We start from the raw sequence: 19,159 nt of genomic DNA on the forward strand, positions 1-19,159 counted from the left end.
GTAAGCACCAACTGGTGCAGTTTCATATGTCTGCGTTGCTCCCACAGGGTCAAGCTGTAATTCTTCTTCCATTCTTTACCAATCTTACTGGAAGCAGTCTTGAGGACCTTAAGCATGTTCTGGAAAAGCTTATTGTTTCTAATTTCCCCATGAAGTCTGAAGAATTTCCCCCGGGAACTCTGCGTTACAATAATTATGTAGATTGCATGAAAAAGGTTAGTTTTTAGTAGTACTAAGTAAAATTAAAACAATGCTTTTCTGTTACATTTCTTGATGAAAAGAAGTGAAATATTCTGAGTCAGAGAAGTATTCTAACTGTAAGAATTCAGTTCAGTTCATTTTGAAAGCTGGGTAGCTGTGGAAGCAGGTGCATATCCAAATCTTTCAGAATTCATCCTCCTCCCATTTTAATTTGAAATATTTTATGCAGAAAAATATTGTGAAGTATTTTATGCATAATATATACTTTTAGAAAAATAATGCCAAAGAGCTAAGAAATGGAATATTACCAATATGGTTCAATTTCTAAAATTTAATTAAGTAGTGATTATTTGAAAATTTAATTAGTTAGTGATTATCACCTATATTATTTAATGTACAGCTGAAGGTCTCTAAAATATCAGTGGCTTAAACAAGGTGGTGGATTATTTGTTTCTCCTGTATAGTACTAGATTGTTGTTTTTTTCAGCAACTAGATACAGGTTTCCCTTGCTATCCAAAAGTAGAGCATTTCTGTGAAAGCTTTTATAAGCCTGAATGGCATAAAGCAAAGAAGCATTTGCCATTAACTTATATGGAAATTTTTTGAGCATTCCTAGACCCAAAAAATATCGTCTCTTAGGTGCTTCTCATACCAAAGGACACATCTTGTGTAGAATAAATTGAGATAAAGCACAGATGCCCACAGACACAGTTACTTCACAGCTACGGCAGTTTGATGCTGACTGAGATGCTAGCATAGTTCTTGGGGAAAGAGCTTGGTGGTGCTGCTCTCATTACTCAGGGTATATGCTGCCTGTATAACAGCTTACTGCAAAACAAATGCAGAATGCTATTTTTGCTTTTTTTTTTTTTTTTTTTTTTCATAAAAGCAAAAATCCTCTGGATTTCTTCAGTTAGTGAAAATAAGTTCTAATATAGGTCTTTCATAAGAGCAAGGTGGTATATCGCAAACTTTTGAAAAGCAGATGATATGGGTACTTGACTGGAACTTGGATTCAACCCATAAAAAATTAAGAGAATGACCATTGGAGGGTGGATAGTGGTCTGCCATACTTGTGATGGATTGAGCCCTGGGCTAATGTCTGAATACTCAAAAATGATGAAGATATTATCTTAGAGTAAAACAAGGAAGAAACTGAAAGAAACAGATGATTCAAATACACTAATGCTAAGGTAGAGATAAACATAGGGTATAGGTGTGGCAGATTATATTTTCCAAAGATGACTGTACCAATATATTTTGTCCCACATGTTCTTTTTACGGTGTGACTCTTCCATTGAGAGACAAAGTCTAATTTTCCCCCTGTGGATATGGGTTGGCCTTGAAGACTCACTTAAAACAAAACAAACAAAAATGCAGTGGAAGTGTTGCTATGTGACTTCCAAGGCTAGTCACAAAAGGCTTAATACTTTTCTCTTGACTCTGTCTTTCTTGGATTTCTTATCTGTGGGACCCATCACCATCCTGTAAGGAAGCAAAGTAGCTACATGGAAAGGCTATTTTACAAACACCATCCATCCACCCAGATGGGTCTGTTTTATATAATTTTCCCCAAACATACAGAAAAATGGAAAGAACAGTCAAGCATCTGTATAACCATCTTTTGTCATTTTGTCATACTTGCTTTATCTGTATATGTATGCATGTGGTATGTTAGTTACTGAAATATTTGCAGGTTAGTTTCAGATATCAAGATACTTCACCCCTAAATACCTCAGCATACATGTTCTAAGAATAATAATAATAAGGCACAATAATGTTTTTATACCTAAGAAAATTAGCCCTCCTCTGACACTATGTGTTATGTAGTGCGTATTCACATTTCTTTAAACGTTCCCATGTTTAGCTGTTTTTTTTCAAACCAGTACCTAATTAATGATTGCATCAAATTGTCATGTCTCTAATATCTTTTAATCTAGAACTAGTTCACCCCATCCCTTTTATTTTTCCATGACATTGTGTTTTTGGAGGAAACTTGATATACTTGAAAACTTGATACTCTTGAATACTTCTCTTGGATGTTGTCCCCTGTTTGATTGTTTCCATGAGATGTTCTTTAACTTGTCCACCATCCCCTGTATTTCCTCTGAACTAGAAGTTAGGCTTAATCTGTGGTCATGAGATTCAGGTTAATCTTTTTGGCAACAGTAGCGTATCAGGAGGCAAATACTGTCATTGTCCCACTGGTAGTGGCCTCAAATCTGGAGGCCTGGTTAAAGTGGTGACTGCCTCATCTCTCTTGAATGGTGCATTTCTGCAATTAGCAGATCATTGATGTAGTGATACCATCTAAGTATCCAGTTCCCAAGCAGTCTGTTACCTAATGATTATTGCATCCATATTACTTTCTCTTAATGTAAATGCTCTAATATAAATATAAGTGCAGTCACTAAACATTTGAAGAAAACTTCCAGCCTAAAAAGATGTAAACCAACAGGAAGAAGGAACTGAGAGGGAACTGAGTCAACAAAGGGAGATGGGAGATGAGAACATATAAAAGAAACTGTAAGAGTAATTTCAGAGAGGAGAGAAGGTATTGTGTCCATGAAGTAGAACAAGTAAGTGCTCTTGGAAATTAAATATATAAAAGCAAAATTAAAAAAAAAAAAACAACTTTGCAAAACAGAAGATAAAATTGAGGACATTTCCCAGAAAGTAGAACAAACGGATGTCAAGATGAAAGATGGGAGAGTAGAGATGAGAACATTGGGTGAGTAGCTAGAACAGCTGCTGTGCGATGAAGGTCATGTGGAAAAGACACAGGTCTCCAAACTGAAAAAGCCCCAGAGTACCTGGAATGGTGAAGACAAAGTCCTCAGTGAAGGCACATCATCGTGGAGTTTCAGAATCTGGGTTCAGATCTTTAGAAGATCCTGACCGCTCGAAGAGGGAAACATATCTGCAAAACCTTAAAAGGATCAAAACTCAAATATTTATTAAACATTTATTATGTGCCAGGTATTCATTATAGCTGCAGAAATGGTGGAAGTATTAGCATTTGTTAATTCTTTGTGAAAGTCTGTTTTAATTTTGTTAGAACTGTTCAAAACAAAAATAAAAACCCAAGGAAATTATTATTATTGTTGTTTCTTCTAGTTCCTAGATGCATTGGAATTATCTCAAAGTCCTATACTGTTGCAGTTAATGACAGAAATTCTTTGTCGGGAACAGCAACATGTTATGGAAGAATTATTTCAATCTACTTTCAAAAAGATTGCTGGAAAGTAAGTCATAGTATTCTAGTCTGGGACCCCAGGAACCATATACATTTTATTTCTTTGGGAAATTATCTTCTCTGTTCCAAAAAAAGGTTGAGTGGCAATTGCAGTCAACTCTTACAACTAAATTTTATTTTGTTTTTCTTGGAGGAAAAAAGAACTTATTGTGAGAATTTTAAGCACAGTCAAAGCTAAAGGGTAAGACTGTAACTGAGCATCCAAATCAAACACACTCCAGCATTTTCCGGCCTCATCACCCCTGTTTTAGCCTCTTTTCTCTTGTGCTGTAGTTATTGTAACAAAGCAGATCCCTGATGTCATTTCACCTCTAATAACTTCTGCATGTATATTTAAAATTATACTGTTATTCTTGGGTTGCTATATAGTACTGTTATCAACGGAGAAAAATTATCAGTAATTCTGTTTTCAGATTTCTCCAGTTGTCTTAAATGCTCTAGACTGTTGGATTATCTTTTTACATGGCATTTCACTGTTGTATCTCAGTCTGTCTTCATCTAGAACAGTCCCCTACCCTCTTATTTTTTTGTTGTTGTTAAAGAAACCTGGACACTTGGCCTACACGGTTAGTTACATCCTCGATTTACCTGATTTTTGTCTCTGTTCTTTTCATTTAACTCGTTCCTCTAACCCCGGTTTCCTGTAAGTGGAAAGTTAGGTCTAAAAGCTTAGTTAGATTCAGGTTCAAGTTTTGGCAAGATTACTTAATAGTGGATGCTTTGTATTTCGTGTTCATGGCATTTGGCACATGGTGTGAAGTGGTCTTAATTTTAACGATGCTAAGATTAATCAGTTAATGTTTGGCGTGGGCTTTTCCTGAGGTTCTAGCATCCATTTATGATAGTTGCCCCAAATCATTTATTTTATCAGGAGTTGCAAATGGTCATTTAAAAAATCCTTTTATTCCTTCTAAATTTAAGAGCTAGAATTATGTTGTAATGAACTTGCCTTTATTACTAGGACTATTTGGTTACCCAAATATAGTTTTTGTGTTGTAGGAAATCACAGTGGACAAAATGGAACAAATTTGATCATTAATTTTTTAATTAATTTTTAAAGTTAGGGCTTGACGCTGTGGCTACTTCTAATTGTGGCCAGTGAGTCTTTTTTTAAAAAATTTTTTTTAACGCTTGTTTGTTTATTTCTGAGAGACAGAGATAGCGTGAACAGGGGAGGGGCAGAGAGAGAGAGAGAGAGGGAGACACAGAATCTGAAGCAGACTCCAGGCTCTGAGCTGTCAGCACAGAGCCCGATGCAGGGCTTGAACTCATGAACCGCAAGATCATGACCTGAAATGAAGTCGCATCCTTAACTGACTGAACCACCCAGGTGCCCTGTTTTGTTTTGTTTTGTTTTTTTATCAACATTATTTATATTGATTTGTAAACATCCATGGTATTTTATCTTACTGAGTTGTATTTTACATATCATAAAATTCACCTATTTTAAGTATAGAATTCAGTGATTTTTAGTTACTTTACTGAGTGGTACAGCCATCACTACAGAATAATTTCATCCTCTTGATAACATCCTATATTAACTCACATTTCCATTCCCAGCCCCAGGCAATCACTAATCTACTTTCAGTCTTTATAACTTTGCCTTTTCTGGACATTTCATATAAATAATCATAGAATATGTGATCTCTTATGTCTGGCTTTTTTTTTTCTAGCAAGTTTTTGAGGTTCGTGATGTAGCGTGAATCAACAATTCATTCCTTTTTATTGACATTTTAAAAAACCATAACTAACCAACTATAGAACATTCTATACAATGGGAGAATACACATTCTTTTGAGCACATATGGAAGCCATAAAACAAGTTGTAATAAATTTAAAAGGAATGAAATCTTACAAAGTATGTTCTCCATCCATAATGAAGTTATTTATATGTTAATAATGGAAGAAAACACTTCTAAATAACCAACTAATTAATACATTTGTAAGTAGCCCTTGGGTCAGAGAAGAAATTACGAGTGAAATCAGATATTTGATCTGATATTTGATCAGATCAGATCTGAGCTGATATTTGATCAAATCAGAATTTGATCTGAATGAAATACGAATAAAGCATATCCAAATATATGAGATAGAACTAAAACAGTGCCTAGAGAGGAATTTGTATTTTTTAATACCTGTATTATAAAATAAGAAAAAGTTACAGAGAGGGAAGGAGGCAAACCATAAGAGACTCTTAAATACTGAGAACAAACTGAGGATTGATGGGGGGTGGGGGAGAGGAGAAAGTGGGTGATGGGTAGGGAGGAGGGCACTTGTTGGGATGAGCACTGGGTGTTGTATGGAAACCAATTTGATAATAAATTATATTTAATAATTAAAAAAAGAGAAAATAAGAAATATCCTAAATCAGTAATATAAACCTGTACCTTAAAATCAAGAAAAAGAAAGCTAAACTGAAGAGAAGCAAAAGGAAGAAATAATAAACATTAGAGTGAAAATTAATGAAATCGAAATTAGAAAAATGGTGGAGAAAAATCAGTGAAACTGAAATTTGTTCTTTGAAAAGGTAAATGAAGAACCGGTAGCTAGACAAACTAGGAGTAACAAAGAAGGTACAGTTCATGAAAATTAGGAAGGAAAGAGGGAGTGTTACCACTGACCTGTCAGAAGTTAAAAAGATTATAGGGAACTATGAATAACATTATGCTAACAAATTCAACTTAACTAAAATGGGCAAATTCCTAAAAAGTCACAAAATACCAAAGTGACTCAAGAAGAAATAGAAAATCTGAATATAACCTTTAGTAAGTAAATAAATAGAATTAAAATCTTCTCACAAAAAGAAAAGAATAAAATCTCACAAGGGAAAGCCCAGACCCAGATAGCTTCACTGGTGAATTTTCATCAAATATTTAAAGAAAAAATATCAACACTTGATAAACTCCTCAGAAAATACAGAAGAAAGGAATCCTTCTCACCTTATCCTATGAGGCTAGTATCACACAGATAAAGCCAGAAAGAAACATTGCAAGAAACCTATAGACCAGAATCCTTTGTGAATATAGACACACAAATTTTCAAAAATGTATTAGAAAAACACATCCAGCCAAGGGAACCACCTGGGTGGCACAGTCGGTTAAGCGTCTGACTTAGGCTCAGGTCATGATCTCACTGTTTGTGAGTTCGAGCCCCATGTTGGGCTCTGTGCTGACAGCTCAGAGCCTGGAGCCTGCTTCGGATTCTGTGTCTCCCTCTCTCTCTCTACCCTGTCCCCATCAGATTCTGTCTTTCAAAAATTTAAAAAAACAAAACAAAACACATTCAACAACATATAAATATTACACACTGTTGCTAATTGGGATTTGTCCTAGGAATGCAAAACTAATTTAACATCTGAGAATCAATGAATAGTATATAGTATATTAAAAGAATAAAGGACAGAAATCACATTCCCATTTTAGTGGATGCAGATAAATTTGTGACAAAGCCCAACATCCATTCATGATGAAAAGGACAAAAGGTCATCTATGAAAAACCAACAGCCAACAGAATATTTAATAGTAAAAGACTGAATGCTTTCCCCCTAAGTCTGAGAACAAGGCAAGGATGTGTACTCTTTTCAGTTCAACACAGTACTGGAGGTTCTGGCCAGTGCAGTCAGGAAAGAGAAAGAAATAAAAGGCAACTAGATTGGAAAGAAAGAAGCAAAACTGTCCTTATTCACAGATGGCATGAGGGAGAGAATCCTAAGATCTACAAAAAGCTTTCAGAACTAATAAGCAATTATAGGAAGTTTGTAGGATACCAGATCAATGTTCAGAAATCAACTTTTCTGTATATGAGCTGAGAACATTTCAAAGCTATAACTAGGAATATAATTGTTTTCTTAATAGGATCATAAAAACAAAGTAATAAATTTAGTAATAAATTTAACAAAAGCGCAAGACCTGTGCACTAAAAATTATAGTCCACTGCTGAGGGAAATAAAAAAATAAAGATTTAAATAAATGGAGAGCCATCCCATGTTCATGAATTTGAAGATTCAACATTTGTTAACATGGCAATTCTGTTAACTTGATATATAAATTTAATGTGAACGCTGTCAAAATTCCAGCAAGACTTTTGTGTGTGTGTGTGCAATTTAAAATTTTCATTTTAATTATAATTTACTTAGAATATACTCTCTGTGAGTTTTGTGTTCCTAAATCATTTGGTAAAGTTTTCTTCAATACGTAGCTGTTATACCAATTAGTTAGGTATGCTTATTTTAATTATCAGATTTTAGAAATGTTTATGTTTTTTCTTTTGATTTAATTTTCTTTTTGAACATGTAAAACATTTACATGATTTGAAGGTCATATCTGTATAACGAACTATATTCAGGAGTCTTATTTCTGTCTCTGTCCCCTCTCTTATTCCTTTTCATCTCCCTTTTTTTCCATCTCATGTCTTCTACAGATCACTACATGTTGGTACCAAGAGATCTTCTTCAATCCTTTTTTATTTAAATAACTGTATAATTATTCACTATAGCATACTATTTTGAAGCAGCCCCCTTGGGCTCAGTCTTTTGCTGTTAAAAATAATGTCACAGTGAATAGCCACGTGTATATGTCATTTTGTATTTTGCCAGTATGTCTTTGGAGTGGATTCCTTATACGTAATTCAAAAATTAAATGCATTTGTAATCTTGCTAGCTTTTACCACATCCCTTATTTTGAGGCTGTGATTATTTACATTCCCTCGACAATGTATGAGAGTGTCTGTCTCATCACAGTCTTGCCAACAGAGTATATTGTCAAACACTTGGATTTTTTTCCAATTATATAGGTGAGAGGGGATCTCTCAGTGTTGTTTTAGTTTATATTTCTCTTATTATGAGTGAAATAGAGCATATACTCATATATTTAGAGCTCATTTGCATTTATTTTAAGTAAACTATCTGCTGGCCCATTTTTTGTTACCAGATTTTTGCTCTTTTTCCTTTTCTTTCCCTGCTCCTCTTTTTAACTTTCTGTGTAATAGTTTTAGGGCTGTGCATCTCTGTTGTGCTCAGTATCAGGAAGCTCTTCAGAAGAATTTAAATCTAAGACCGTGCCCAAATAAATGTTACAGAAGCCCATGTAGCATCTGTCCTGCAGCCTTACAGTTTTGTGACTGAATTACCTTCATCTAATATTTTTACTCTGGTTCCTATTTACCTTCGGAGTATCAGGATTTTAGAACCGGAAAAAGATTTTAATAATCATTTAGTCCTAACCTCACATTTTTATAGGTGAAGAAACTAACTGTATTCTTAGTTTATAGATTTATAGACAGAATCTTATAGATGATCATTCAAGTATCTTTCATTCCAGATAAGAACATAAAGGGCCAGATGAATGTATCTCTGTATAGGAAATATGAATGGCAGTTTGTTACTAGGAAGAGACTAGAATTTGTAAATTATGATCCATGAGATTCAAATTCTGGAATTGTGATCATCTTCAGGCCTGAGACTCTCCCATAGCCTCAGCTGTTTTCTAAACAACATCAGATTTGAAAGTAAATGAAAACTGTTCTTAATGCCTAAATTTGGCATGAAGATTTCTGGGGATGAGTATAATAATAATGATTTATGTACAGATGTTTCTTGTTTTTCATGGTGTGTATATATATATATGTATATATGTATATATATACATATATATATATAATCTTTAAAGTTATTTTTTTAATTTGTAGTCATTGGTATTTATTTTGCTTGTTTTATGTGTGGGCACTCAAAATATTTGTTCAAAGCAGGGATGTTCATATAATTTTCTTTTTTTCTTAGGAGTTCATGTGTCACACAATTAGCCCTTTTGGAAAGTGTGTACAGAATGTTCAGGAGGGATGACCTACTTTCAAATGTCACTCGCCAAGCATTTGTAGATCGCTGCCTTCTCACTCTGCTGTGGCACTGTAGCCCGAATGCCTTGATAGAATTCTTTAGCAAAATTGTGGTGGATGCCATTGATGTGTTGAAGTCTAGATTTACAAAGGTATTGTACATCTGTTATTAAATGTACTATTAAAATTTTTTTAGTGTTTCATTTATTATTCTTGAGAGTAAGACAGAGTGTGAGCAGGGGAGGGAGAGAGAAAGAGAGGGAGACACAGAATCTGAAGCAGGCTCCGTTCTCTGAGCTGTCAGTACAGAGCCTGATGTGGGGCTCAAACTTATGAACCGTGAGATCGTGTCCTAAGCTGAAGTTGGACACTTAACCAACTGAGCCACCCAGGCGCCCCTTAAATTGACTATTAATAAGAATTGATAAATCTCCTTGGCTGGTGTTCTTAAAAACTTCCATATGTTCAGTCAGAAGATCTCTGTTGCTCAAGGAGCATTACTTCAACAGTTTGGTAACAACTTGTAGTTACATGGGATCTGCGTTAGTTTCCTGAGGGTGCTATAACAAATAACCGCCACCATGGTGTAGAACAACAAAAACTTATCCTCTCATAGTTCTGCAGGCCAGAAATCAGTTTCCTTGGGCTGAAATCAAGGTGTTGCAAGGCTCCGGAGGCCCTAAAGGAAAATCCGTTCTTTGCCTCTTCCAGCTTCTGGCAGCTGCCAGCATTCCGTGGCTTGTGGCCACATCACTCCTCTCCCTCCTTCTGTGGTCACATTACCTCCTCCTTGTCCGTCTAATTTCTCTCTGCATGTGTTGTATTGAGGGCCCACTTGGATGATCTCCCCATCTCAAGATCCTTTACTTGATTTCATCTGTATAGTTCTTTTTTGTCATGTAAGGTAACATTCATGGTTTCAGTGATTAAAATGTGGGTATTTGTATGTGGATATTATTCAGCCAAATACAGTCCACCTGCACCAAATGTTCCCTCTTGCAAAATACATTTATCCCATCCCAACATCCCCCAAAGTCTAAATGCATTATAGCATCAACTTTTAAGTCCAAGGTTGCATCTGAATATCATCAGCTCAGAGTCCTTTTTCATCATTCAAATCATATGAATCAGGTATGGGTGGGATTCTGGGTATGATCCATCATGGGGCAAAATTCTTTCCATTTGTGGACCTGTGAAACTAGGAAACAAATTATTTGTTTTTCTTGCCTGTAGAATTCAGGGATTATAACAGCCTTTTTTCATTTCATTTTGTCTCTGTCCCTTTCAGTCCAAGCTGGTGGTGTTTCTTCTGGTATGACATTCTCAAAAACTGCAGCTCTCCTATGTATGCCTTAGAGGTTTACTAACAGGAGAGTCCTCCACAGATCTTTGCTGGATAATTCCATCTCTGTTCCTGGTTCTGATGAAATAATTGAGGGCATCCATGAGTCCCATGCTTAATTTCTTTAGCAGTAGTCCAAGATTGTCCAGCTACACCCTTGTTGTCTTTGGAGCCACTTTTTTAACAGTGAATCTCCTAATGTTAGCATCTTTTACAGTCTGGACAAGCTGAGAATTTCTCAAATCAAGTTTTGGTTCTTTTTGCCCAGCAGTTCCTAACTCAATTTATCTCTTGCCCCTCACATTTTATTTTAAGCAGCAAAGAAGAAAGGGGGTAGCACCTTCTAAAAATTTGCTTGGAAATTTTTAGTTAAATATTCAAGTGCATGGCTTGTAAGTTCTGCTGTGTGTGCAGCCATAGAACACTATTTAGCTAAGTTTTCTGCCACTGTATTACAAGGATCTCCTTTCCTTCAGTGTCAAAAAATATGTTCTTTATTTCCTTCTGAGACCTCACCGGCAGCTACTTTAACATCCATATTTATACCAAAGATGTGTTTATGATGATTGAGATGTTCCCTAAGACAATTTGGTTTTGCTAGTATGCTTTTTCACTTCCTTCTGAGCCCTCACCAGCAATGCCTTCAGTGCTGGTATTTCTACCAGCAGTCTCTGCAGGCAGTTTAGGCTTTTTCTGTCATGCATGGCAAATTTCAGCCTCTACCCATCATCCAATTCCAAAGTCACTTTCATATTTTTGGCATTTGTTACAGGAGATTAAACTCTTAATGCCAAAATGTGTGTTGTTTCCTGAATCTTCAAGTAATAAATTACCATAAGCTTGGTGGCTTAGAACAACAGAGATTTATTCTCTCCCAGTTTTGGAGGCCAGAAGTCCAAAATTAGTTTTACTGACCTAAATTTATGGTGTTGTCATGGCCACGCTTGCCCCTGTGGCTCTGAGTGTCTACTTCCTGTCTCCTCCAGCTTCTGGTGGCTGCTGGCATTCCTTGTATGTGGCTGTGTCACTCTGACCTCTAATTCTGTCATCACATTGCCTTTTCCTTTCTGTCTCATCCCTTTATGTATCCTCTTATACGGTTACATATGATTTCATCTAGGGCCCACATGACCAATCCAAAATTGTCGCCCAATCTCAAGATCCTTAACTTAATCACATTTGCAAAGTCCTTTTTTTGCCTTATGAGAACTCATAGGTTCTGGGAGTTAGGACTTGGATACCTTTAGGAAATACCATAAATAGTTGAAAATCTTGTTTTTTAATACATTGAAGTTTCACCTGTTGTCATCATGACTTTGATAAGATTTTGTGTAAAAGTCCTATATTGATGCCCTAAGTTCTCTATTTGGATATTATGTGTTATTTCCTGCCACATTCAACGTAACACATCAATATACCCATGTTTCTGACCCTTGGCAGTCTCCTATTGAAGTGATTCAACATGTTTGTTAAAATTATTTTCTATGTAAAGAGCATTGAGTATTAAATTGAACATTTGATATATTAAAAAACTATTTTTCTTGTTTGATGAGACCAAAGACAATTACTTGTTACTTTTCCTTAGCTAAATGAATCTACCTTTGATACTCAAATCACCAAGAAGATGGGCTGTTACAAGATCCTAGATGTGATGTATTCTCGTCTTCCAAAAGATGATGTTCACTCGAAGGAGTCTAAAATTAATCAGGTTTTCCATGGCTCATGTGTTACAGAAGGAAGTGAACTTACAAAGACACTTATTAAGTAAGATTTTTAGTTAATTTGGGGTTGTATTTGATTCGTTAATATTTTTGATGCATGTATTTTATGCATGTATATAATGTGAATAAATGTTTATTTAAATATGAGTTTTTATGGTTTTCTTGTTTTTTTTTTCTTGTGCACAAACTACTTAGGTGTACTTTAATTTAGCAGGTTGTGGGTAACGTGTTTTATCCTATACTCATCTTTTATAAGGAATAAAACTTCTTTTCTTTTATTGTTTTTTTCTACCATTTTCCTCCCTTAATAGGTTGATATATTTTTAGTGGCATGATTTACAGCACGAAGGGATTTATGTATTATATTTTTCCTGACCTCCATTTGAAATTAAAGGAATATTGCATGTTTAAGCAGGTTTTCTGTAAAATACAAAGCAGTCCAATACATTTTCTCTAAAAGTGGCCTTCTCATGAAGTTCCGTCTTAGTTAATATTGACACAGACATTGCCAGGCCTCATTTGCCTTTCCCAAGCAAGCTGTTCCGTACTGTCCTCTTACCCTCACCCTTCTTTTACCTCCTCGGGGAATGATGTGCCCGGCATCCATTCATCTGCACTAACAAGAGACTTGGGCGTCCTGTTTTATTTCCCTTCATCTTCATCTCTCTGGCCTGCATGTCCACCCTGTCAGTCATCACATCTGGCGGGGGTTATCTCCTCAGCACTCCCAAGACTGGTGCCCTTTTCTCATCCTCCTTCCTTCACCTAGCGTTATAGCGTCTGGTGTTCTTTGGGGAACCACTGCAGTGTAGTCTCCTTCTCCGTTATTCTCCCCGCTCCTGGGCTTGTCTCTATCAGTTTTGTCTGTGCTGCTGCTAGTCTGATAATACCTCTGCAGTGTGAACCTGATTGTTTCATCCTCCTACCTGATGAAACACTTCAAAAGAACCTCATCTTCAGTAACAGGGACCAGCAAACTTTTCCTGTAAACGTCCCACTCGATAGTAACTATTTTCAGGTTTGCAGGCTATATGGTCTCTTGCAACTACTGCAGTGTACTGGGAAAGCAGTCATAAACAATGTGGAAACGAAGGGGCATGGCTGTGTTCTGACAACACTGTTTTCAAAAGTAGTTGGCCATCTGGGCATTGTTTGGAGATCGCATTGTGCAGAATGCACTCCAGGCTCCTTAGCATGGCAGGCGAGCTCTTCCGGGAACGCCCGCCTCTCCACCTTCGGCTCACTGCCAGGCACTGCCAGTTCCCACCTCATCTTCTGAACACGCAGTGTGGCTTATGCCTTGCTGGAAGTGACACTCTTCTCTCTGCTCATAATCTTCACATAACTTAGAAATCAAAATTCGGTTCCGATAATTTCTCTTAAAACTTCGTTGGCTCCTTCGCCTGGGTTACTGTCCATCTTCCTTGTTTCCATGTCTTAACTTACCGTGCTTGTTGCTGTTGCTGTGCATACCACAGTGTGGTGAAATCCCTAGGCACTGTCTTCCCTCGAGGTGTGCATGAATATAGTGACTTACTTGACTTTTATTTTTGGTACCTGGTACTGTGCTGGGCACAAACCTGACACTCGGAAAAGGCTAAACTGAATTGAGATCCTGTTGTCGGGCATTGTTGGGCTCTAGGGATGATTTCCCTGTTAGGTGAATTGATTTTTCACCTGGATCTACTCTGCAGATTGTGCTATGATGCATTTACAGAGAACATGGCGGGTGAGAATCAGTTGCTAGAGAGGAGAAGACTGTATCATTGTGCTGCGTACAACTGTGCCATTTCTGTTATCTGCTGTGTCTTCACCGAATTAAAATTTTACCAAGGTTTTCTGTTGAGTGAAAAACCTGAAAAGGTAGGCTTCTGAAATTTTCACTGTGCTGCCATTGTAGGATTGCAAGTTAGATTATATGAATTAAAATTGTATCATAATTTGCACCTTCTTATAATATTAAAGATGTAGTTCTTTGAGTTCTGTATGTATATATTTTAAAGCCAAAATGCTTCCCCATGAATTATAAGTAGCTTTAACTCTATAGTAGCATCAGCAATAACAATTTCCACTATTCAGATATTTTTATTACGACTTTTTGGACTTACAGAACTTGCTTATTTTTGAAAATCTGATTGACCTGAAACGCTGCTACACATTTCCTGTAGAAGTTGAGGTGAGTCAAATTTTTAATGGTGTTCCTAAGTTTAAAAAATTTACCAAGAGCTTATAGAAGAAAAAGCAATATGTTATGATGAACAAAAACTCCCAGTATCAAGTCTGCTTTGAACTATAAAATCTGGTAGTTTAATGTAGCTCAGCCTCTCAGGCACCTATAAAAACATGATCATAACTCGACTTTTGCTCTTTTAGCTAGGAAAGGATAGAAAATGGCAATAAAAGGAGCTGGGAGGACATATGCCAGCAGTGTTTTGCTGAGTTAATTTATCTGTTCTGTGAAATTGAGATCCATCCAGATACAGAATTATAACGCTCTGGCCCTGCTTGGGTGATTTGGCAGGATAATGGGGGTGCTGTGAGCTGACGTCATGTGGATAAGTGGAAAACTTGCTGTGGCAAACGTGACAAGCTTGACTTTAGCCAAGCTGAGTTTGACACGCCAACCTCAGCGATTGGTAGGAGATTGTCACTGCAGCTTTTCACAGCCCATTGGAAATGGGAATTGGGCGGGCAGAGTGCCAGAGCTCTGGGTTGTCTGGGTCAGGAACTCATTCATGTTCACCTGCCTAGCTGCTGACCTCGACCACATCTAAGTCGTTCATGAGTTCATGTAAATGGTTGCTTCCTGCCTTGTGCCCTTTTGGAACAAGACTGGGAACTTTTCTCAAGGTGTAACACTGTTCAAAGAACTAAAAATCCAAAAAATAATAGCACTAGTGTATTAAGCATTCAGACACTTGGTATATGTCACTTCTAAACTTTGCAACAGCACTGTGAGGTGCTATGATATACCATAACCATGCAGTTGAGGAAACTGAGCTCGTAAGTAAAGTACAGACTGTTAGTAATTTGGGCCTGTGGCTGCCACATCTTAGCCCACCTGGGTCCCCAAGCAATTTGGCAAAAAAATTATTTTTGCAGGTTGGCAAAGTTTTATTTATTTTTAAATGCTTATTTATTCATTTTGAGAGAGAGAGGGAGCACGAGCAGGGGCACAGAGAGAGAGTCCCAAGCAGGCTCTGCACTATCAGCACAGAGCCCGACTCGGGGCTTGATCTCAGGAACCGCAAGATTATGACCTCAGCTAAAATTGAGTTGGATGCTTACCCAGCTGAGCATCCAGGTGCCTCAAAAAATTAATTTTTAAACAAGACTTTTATCAAATTTAAAAGCATTAAAAAATATCCACAAAGAAATACAGGTAAGTGCCCTTAAGGAGTGCTTTTCCCACAGATTCTCACAGAACCCCACTGAGGCAATTGCTACTAAACTAGAAAATCGTGATCAGGATTTTACAAAGTTTTAAGTGGTGTATTTGTTTTGCCTCATAGGTTCCTATGGAAAGAAGGAAAAAGTACATTGAAATTAGGAAAGAAGCCAGGGAAGCAGGAAATGGGGATTCAGGTAGGTTGTTTTTAAAAGATGAGAAAGATTCTAATAGTTGGTATTTGTTACGTAAATAAAAAATATTTTAAGTACACCAAAACATTGAAATAGAGTTTGAAAAGGTTTTATGTGGCAAGTAGAATTTTACTTTGAAAGAAATTTAATCAGCTAAACTTTTACCTATGTAGAAAGATCTCAGAATGGCCAAAGAGGGCTGAGAAATGGTATGCTTTTTCTTAAAAGTGCAGGATTGGTTGATAGTTATCTATGTTTGTATATGGATTATGTCTGTATGTTGTTTAAATACATTCAAGAATCTGTGTTAAAATACAGATCTCATCCTGCCATTCCTCTGCTCCAAACCTCTGTCAACTCCCACTTCCCTGAAGACAGAGCTGCCTAAGACCCCTGACCCACCTGCTGCCCCCCTGCTACTCTCCTGCTCACTCTGCTCCAGTAGCACTGCCCCCCTGCCTGTACCTATAGGCACCAGGCTCCTTTTGGCCCCAGGGCATTTGCACATGATGTTTCCTCAGCCTAGAATAATCTTGGTCCCAGATATCAGCGTTTTGTTTAATGCCAGCCTTTGAAGGAAGTTGTCTGGCTTCCTGTTATAAAATTATCTGTCTCTTGCTCCACATGCTCCTTGTTTCATTTTTTTGCTTAATTTTTCTTCATACCTTTTTTTTTTTCCTGACTTGAGGATAAATTTTGGACCAGTTTTGTAAATTCTTTACATTTGTGAATTGGTTGTTTTTCAGTAGTATCTTTTCCCACATTTATGTTAGACTTTTTATGCAGAATGTACCCCGTCAAAATTTTAACTGCAAAGAAATTCTGTTAACATCATATTCAAAAATTGTATGTGGTTTAACTTAATTTTTTTGTCCATGACAGTATAGAATAACTGCTCACTAATGACAAAAGCAGGAGGAGGTGTCTTTTCCCCATTTCCTTTTTGCTTTGTTAATCTGGATTATCAGTGGAGAATCACAGGATTGATAAAAGCCTTAGTTAACACAGTCTTTTAATTTTATTAATATCATTTGAGCTTAGAGAAATACATTTTTTACTAATTTGAATAAATGTATTTTGTTCTTTATATCTTAGGTGGCCCTCATTATATATCTTCCTTGTCGTATTTGGCAGACAGCAGCCTGAGTGAGGAAATGAGTCAATTTGATTTCTCAACTGGAGTTCAGAGCTATTCATACGGTTCCCAAGACCCTAAATCTACCACTGGTCATTTTCGGAGACGGGTGATCACATGTCACATATTAAAAAATATCGTTGGCATTTATAAAGGAATGGGGCTTCATACTTGGGGGAAACTAGTTCTGTGTCAGTAGTCCTCAGAGAATAGCGTGCAGAGAATTTTCCAAGATCTGAGTCCCAGCTTTCCATCCCCTAGACTCAGCAATTGGATTTTGTCAGTACAGGAAAGAAAGCTGTCTGCAAGGGCTGATTCACAGTAACCAGTCTCCATGAGATTACTGTTTTAAATCAGAACTGCCTTTAAGGGTTTCCAGTGAGAAAGACGACTACCATACTCAGAGGTCTTGCTGGTATGACTGTTGCATTCTCTCTCTACAGAAAACGAAGAAGCTGTTTGAATATTTGATGTTATCTAACTGAGATAACTGAATGCATCTGTATTCACAAATAATAGCTTGACCTCATAAACAGACAGGAAACTTATAGGTAGACAGACACCTGTGCACCTACACAGACACACACATGTGTACATATGTGTAAAAGCATGAGTTCCACAGATACATCTGATTCCTGTCCAGGGTTCATTCAAGTTTTTTCCCTTTCCAGTTTCTTTGATATGCACTAACTTCTTTCTCTCAACCCTTTTTCTTTCCTCCATACTGATGTCCTCCCAGAGTGGGTCCTGACCCACAGGCGGGCACCTCACTCTTTCCTTCTCCATCCCCAGACATTGCCAGGCAGCTCTTGCCCCCTCTGGTCTGCCCAGCGGCTTTTTGCCCGAAGAGGGTGGGAGCAGTGCAGCGTTTTTGAAGTTGAATTTGTCTGTACCTTACGTTGCCTCTTGGGTTGGCTTCTCTCTTTTTTAATGACTGTTTCAAAGAGGAGCCATTCATTAGTTCTTTCACCTAGATTATGTCATACATCTCTGCTGGGCAATAAAAGAGTGTGACTTTGTTCTGTTATGGCTACACTGGCTAGTGAGACTCCTCTTTTGTGAACAAAAGAGGCATCTTGGGTTCAATCCTCGTGCCTTCAGTTTGATCGCATGACTGAGTCCTAGTTCAGATGTATCTAGTCCTTGTGAGCAGCATCTTGATATACAATAATTTTTACTGAAAAACCTGTTGAGTAGATCTGAATGCAGTCAAATATTGTAACTCCTTTGACACCTTACCAGGTATGTGGAAAAAGGGACATTAAGATTATTCTAATTGATTTTTGTGGCTGATTGAATGTGGTTTTTTCTTGTCTCTTATAAACCTGATAGTGTGTAAAATTTACTGTTTCAGTGCTCATTTAGCACTGTTCCTAGTAGAACATAACATCACTTCCTGTCATTTCTAAAACCCCCAGTTTATAGAAATTATCCATTGTCTTTGGGAGGAAAGAGACCATACCCACAATGGTTGTAAGAAGACTCCTTTTCCAAATACTGTACATCTTTGGGAAGTGATGTTCTGAAATAGTTCCTGCTACCAGGGCAGACAGAATTACAGAATTATGTAGGGCCATTTTATTCCTCTTTCTACTCAGTTTCTGTAAGTACTTTAACTGTCTAAAAATTTCTTCTTGGGATTTCTCAAATCTTTCTTTTCTGAAAATTATCTTCCTGGGAAATATCCAGATAAATTGTTCAGCTCTGTGTGTGTGTGTGTGTGTGTGTGTGTGTGTGTGTGTGTGTGTGTGTAAAATTTACTATGTATATAAAACCTCAATTCATTACATTTATAAAATAATTATCTCTGCCATAATTTCTAAGAGAATTTTAGGGTCAACAGTGGTTTAAAAATTTTGTTCTTTTATTAAAGTATCAAAGAAAATTAAGGACTTTATGAAGTTTTTCAGAGAAAAACTCATTTTCAGTTTACTGAGAAAAGAAATGTTGGTAAAAGTTTATCTTAAAATTATGTGTCAGTAGCTCCACTTTCTCCATAACATGGCAACTAAGAATCATGGAGACTATTGTTCTCAAGATATTGAGCATTCTTGGGCCTCCTAGACAGAAACATTTGGAAAGATCTTTG

At 36.9% G+C, this 19,159-nt stretch overlaps 1 protein-coding gene across 2 annotated transcripts in view; it reads left to right on the plus strand.

Moving 5' to 3' along the window:
• The window catches only part of PRKDC (protein kinase, DNA-activated, catalytic subunit), a 209,019-nt gene that overhangs the window by 84,135 nt on the left and 105,725 nt on the right, over positions 1–19,159 (plus strand). For both annotated transcript variants that reach the window (XM_086694932.1, XM_086694933.1), the window contains exons 39-46: positions 48–215; positions 3,320–3,447; positions 9,235–9,442; positions 12,218–12,396; positions 14,048–14,216; positions 14,464–14,529; positions 15,866–15,938; positions 17,031–17,179. In XM_086694932.1, coding sequence (XP_086551058.1) covers positions 48–215; positions 3,320–3,447; positions 9,235–9,442; positions 12,218–12,396; positions 14,048–14,216; positions 14,464–14,529; positions 15,866–15,938; positions 17,031–17,179 — 1,140 coding nt within the window. The remainder of the gene's footprint in view (positions 1–47; positions 216–3,319; positions 3,448–9,234; positions 9,443–12,217; positions 12,397–14,047; positions 14,217–14,463; positions 14,530–15,865; positions 15,939–17,030; positions 17,180–19,159) is intronic.

This window comes from Puma concolor, chromosome F2 (genome assembly GCF_028749965.1).
Source record: "Puma concolor isolate L17-30 chromosome F2, mPumCon1.1.hap2, whole genome shotgun sequence".
Classification (NCBI taxonomy): domain Eukaryota; kingdom Metazoa; phylum Chordata; class Mammalia; order Carnivora; family Felidae; genus Puma; species Puma concolor.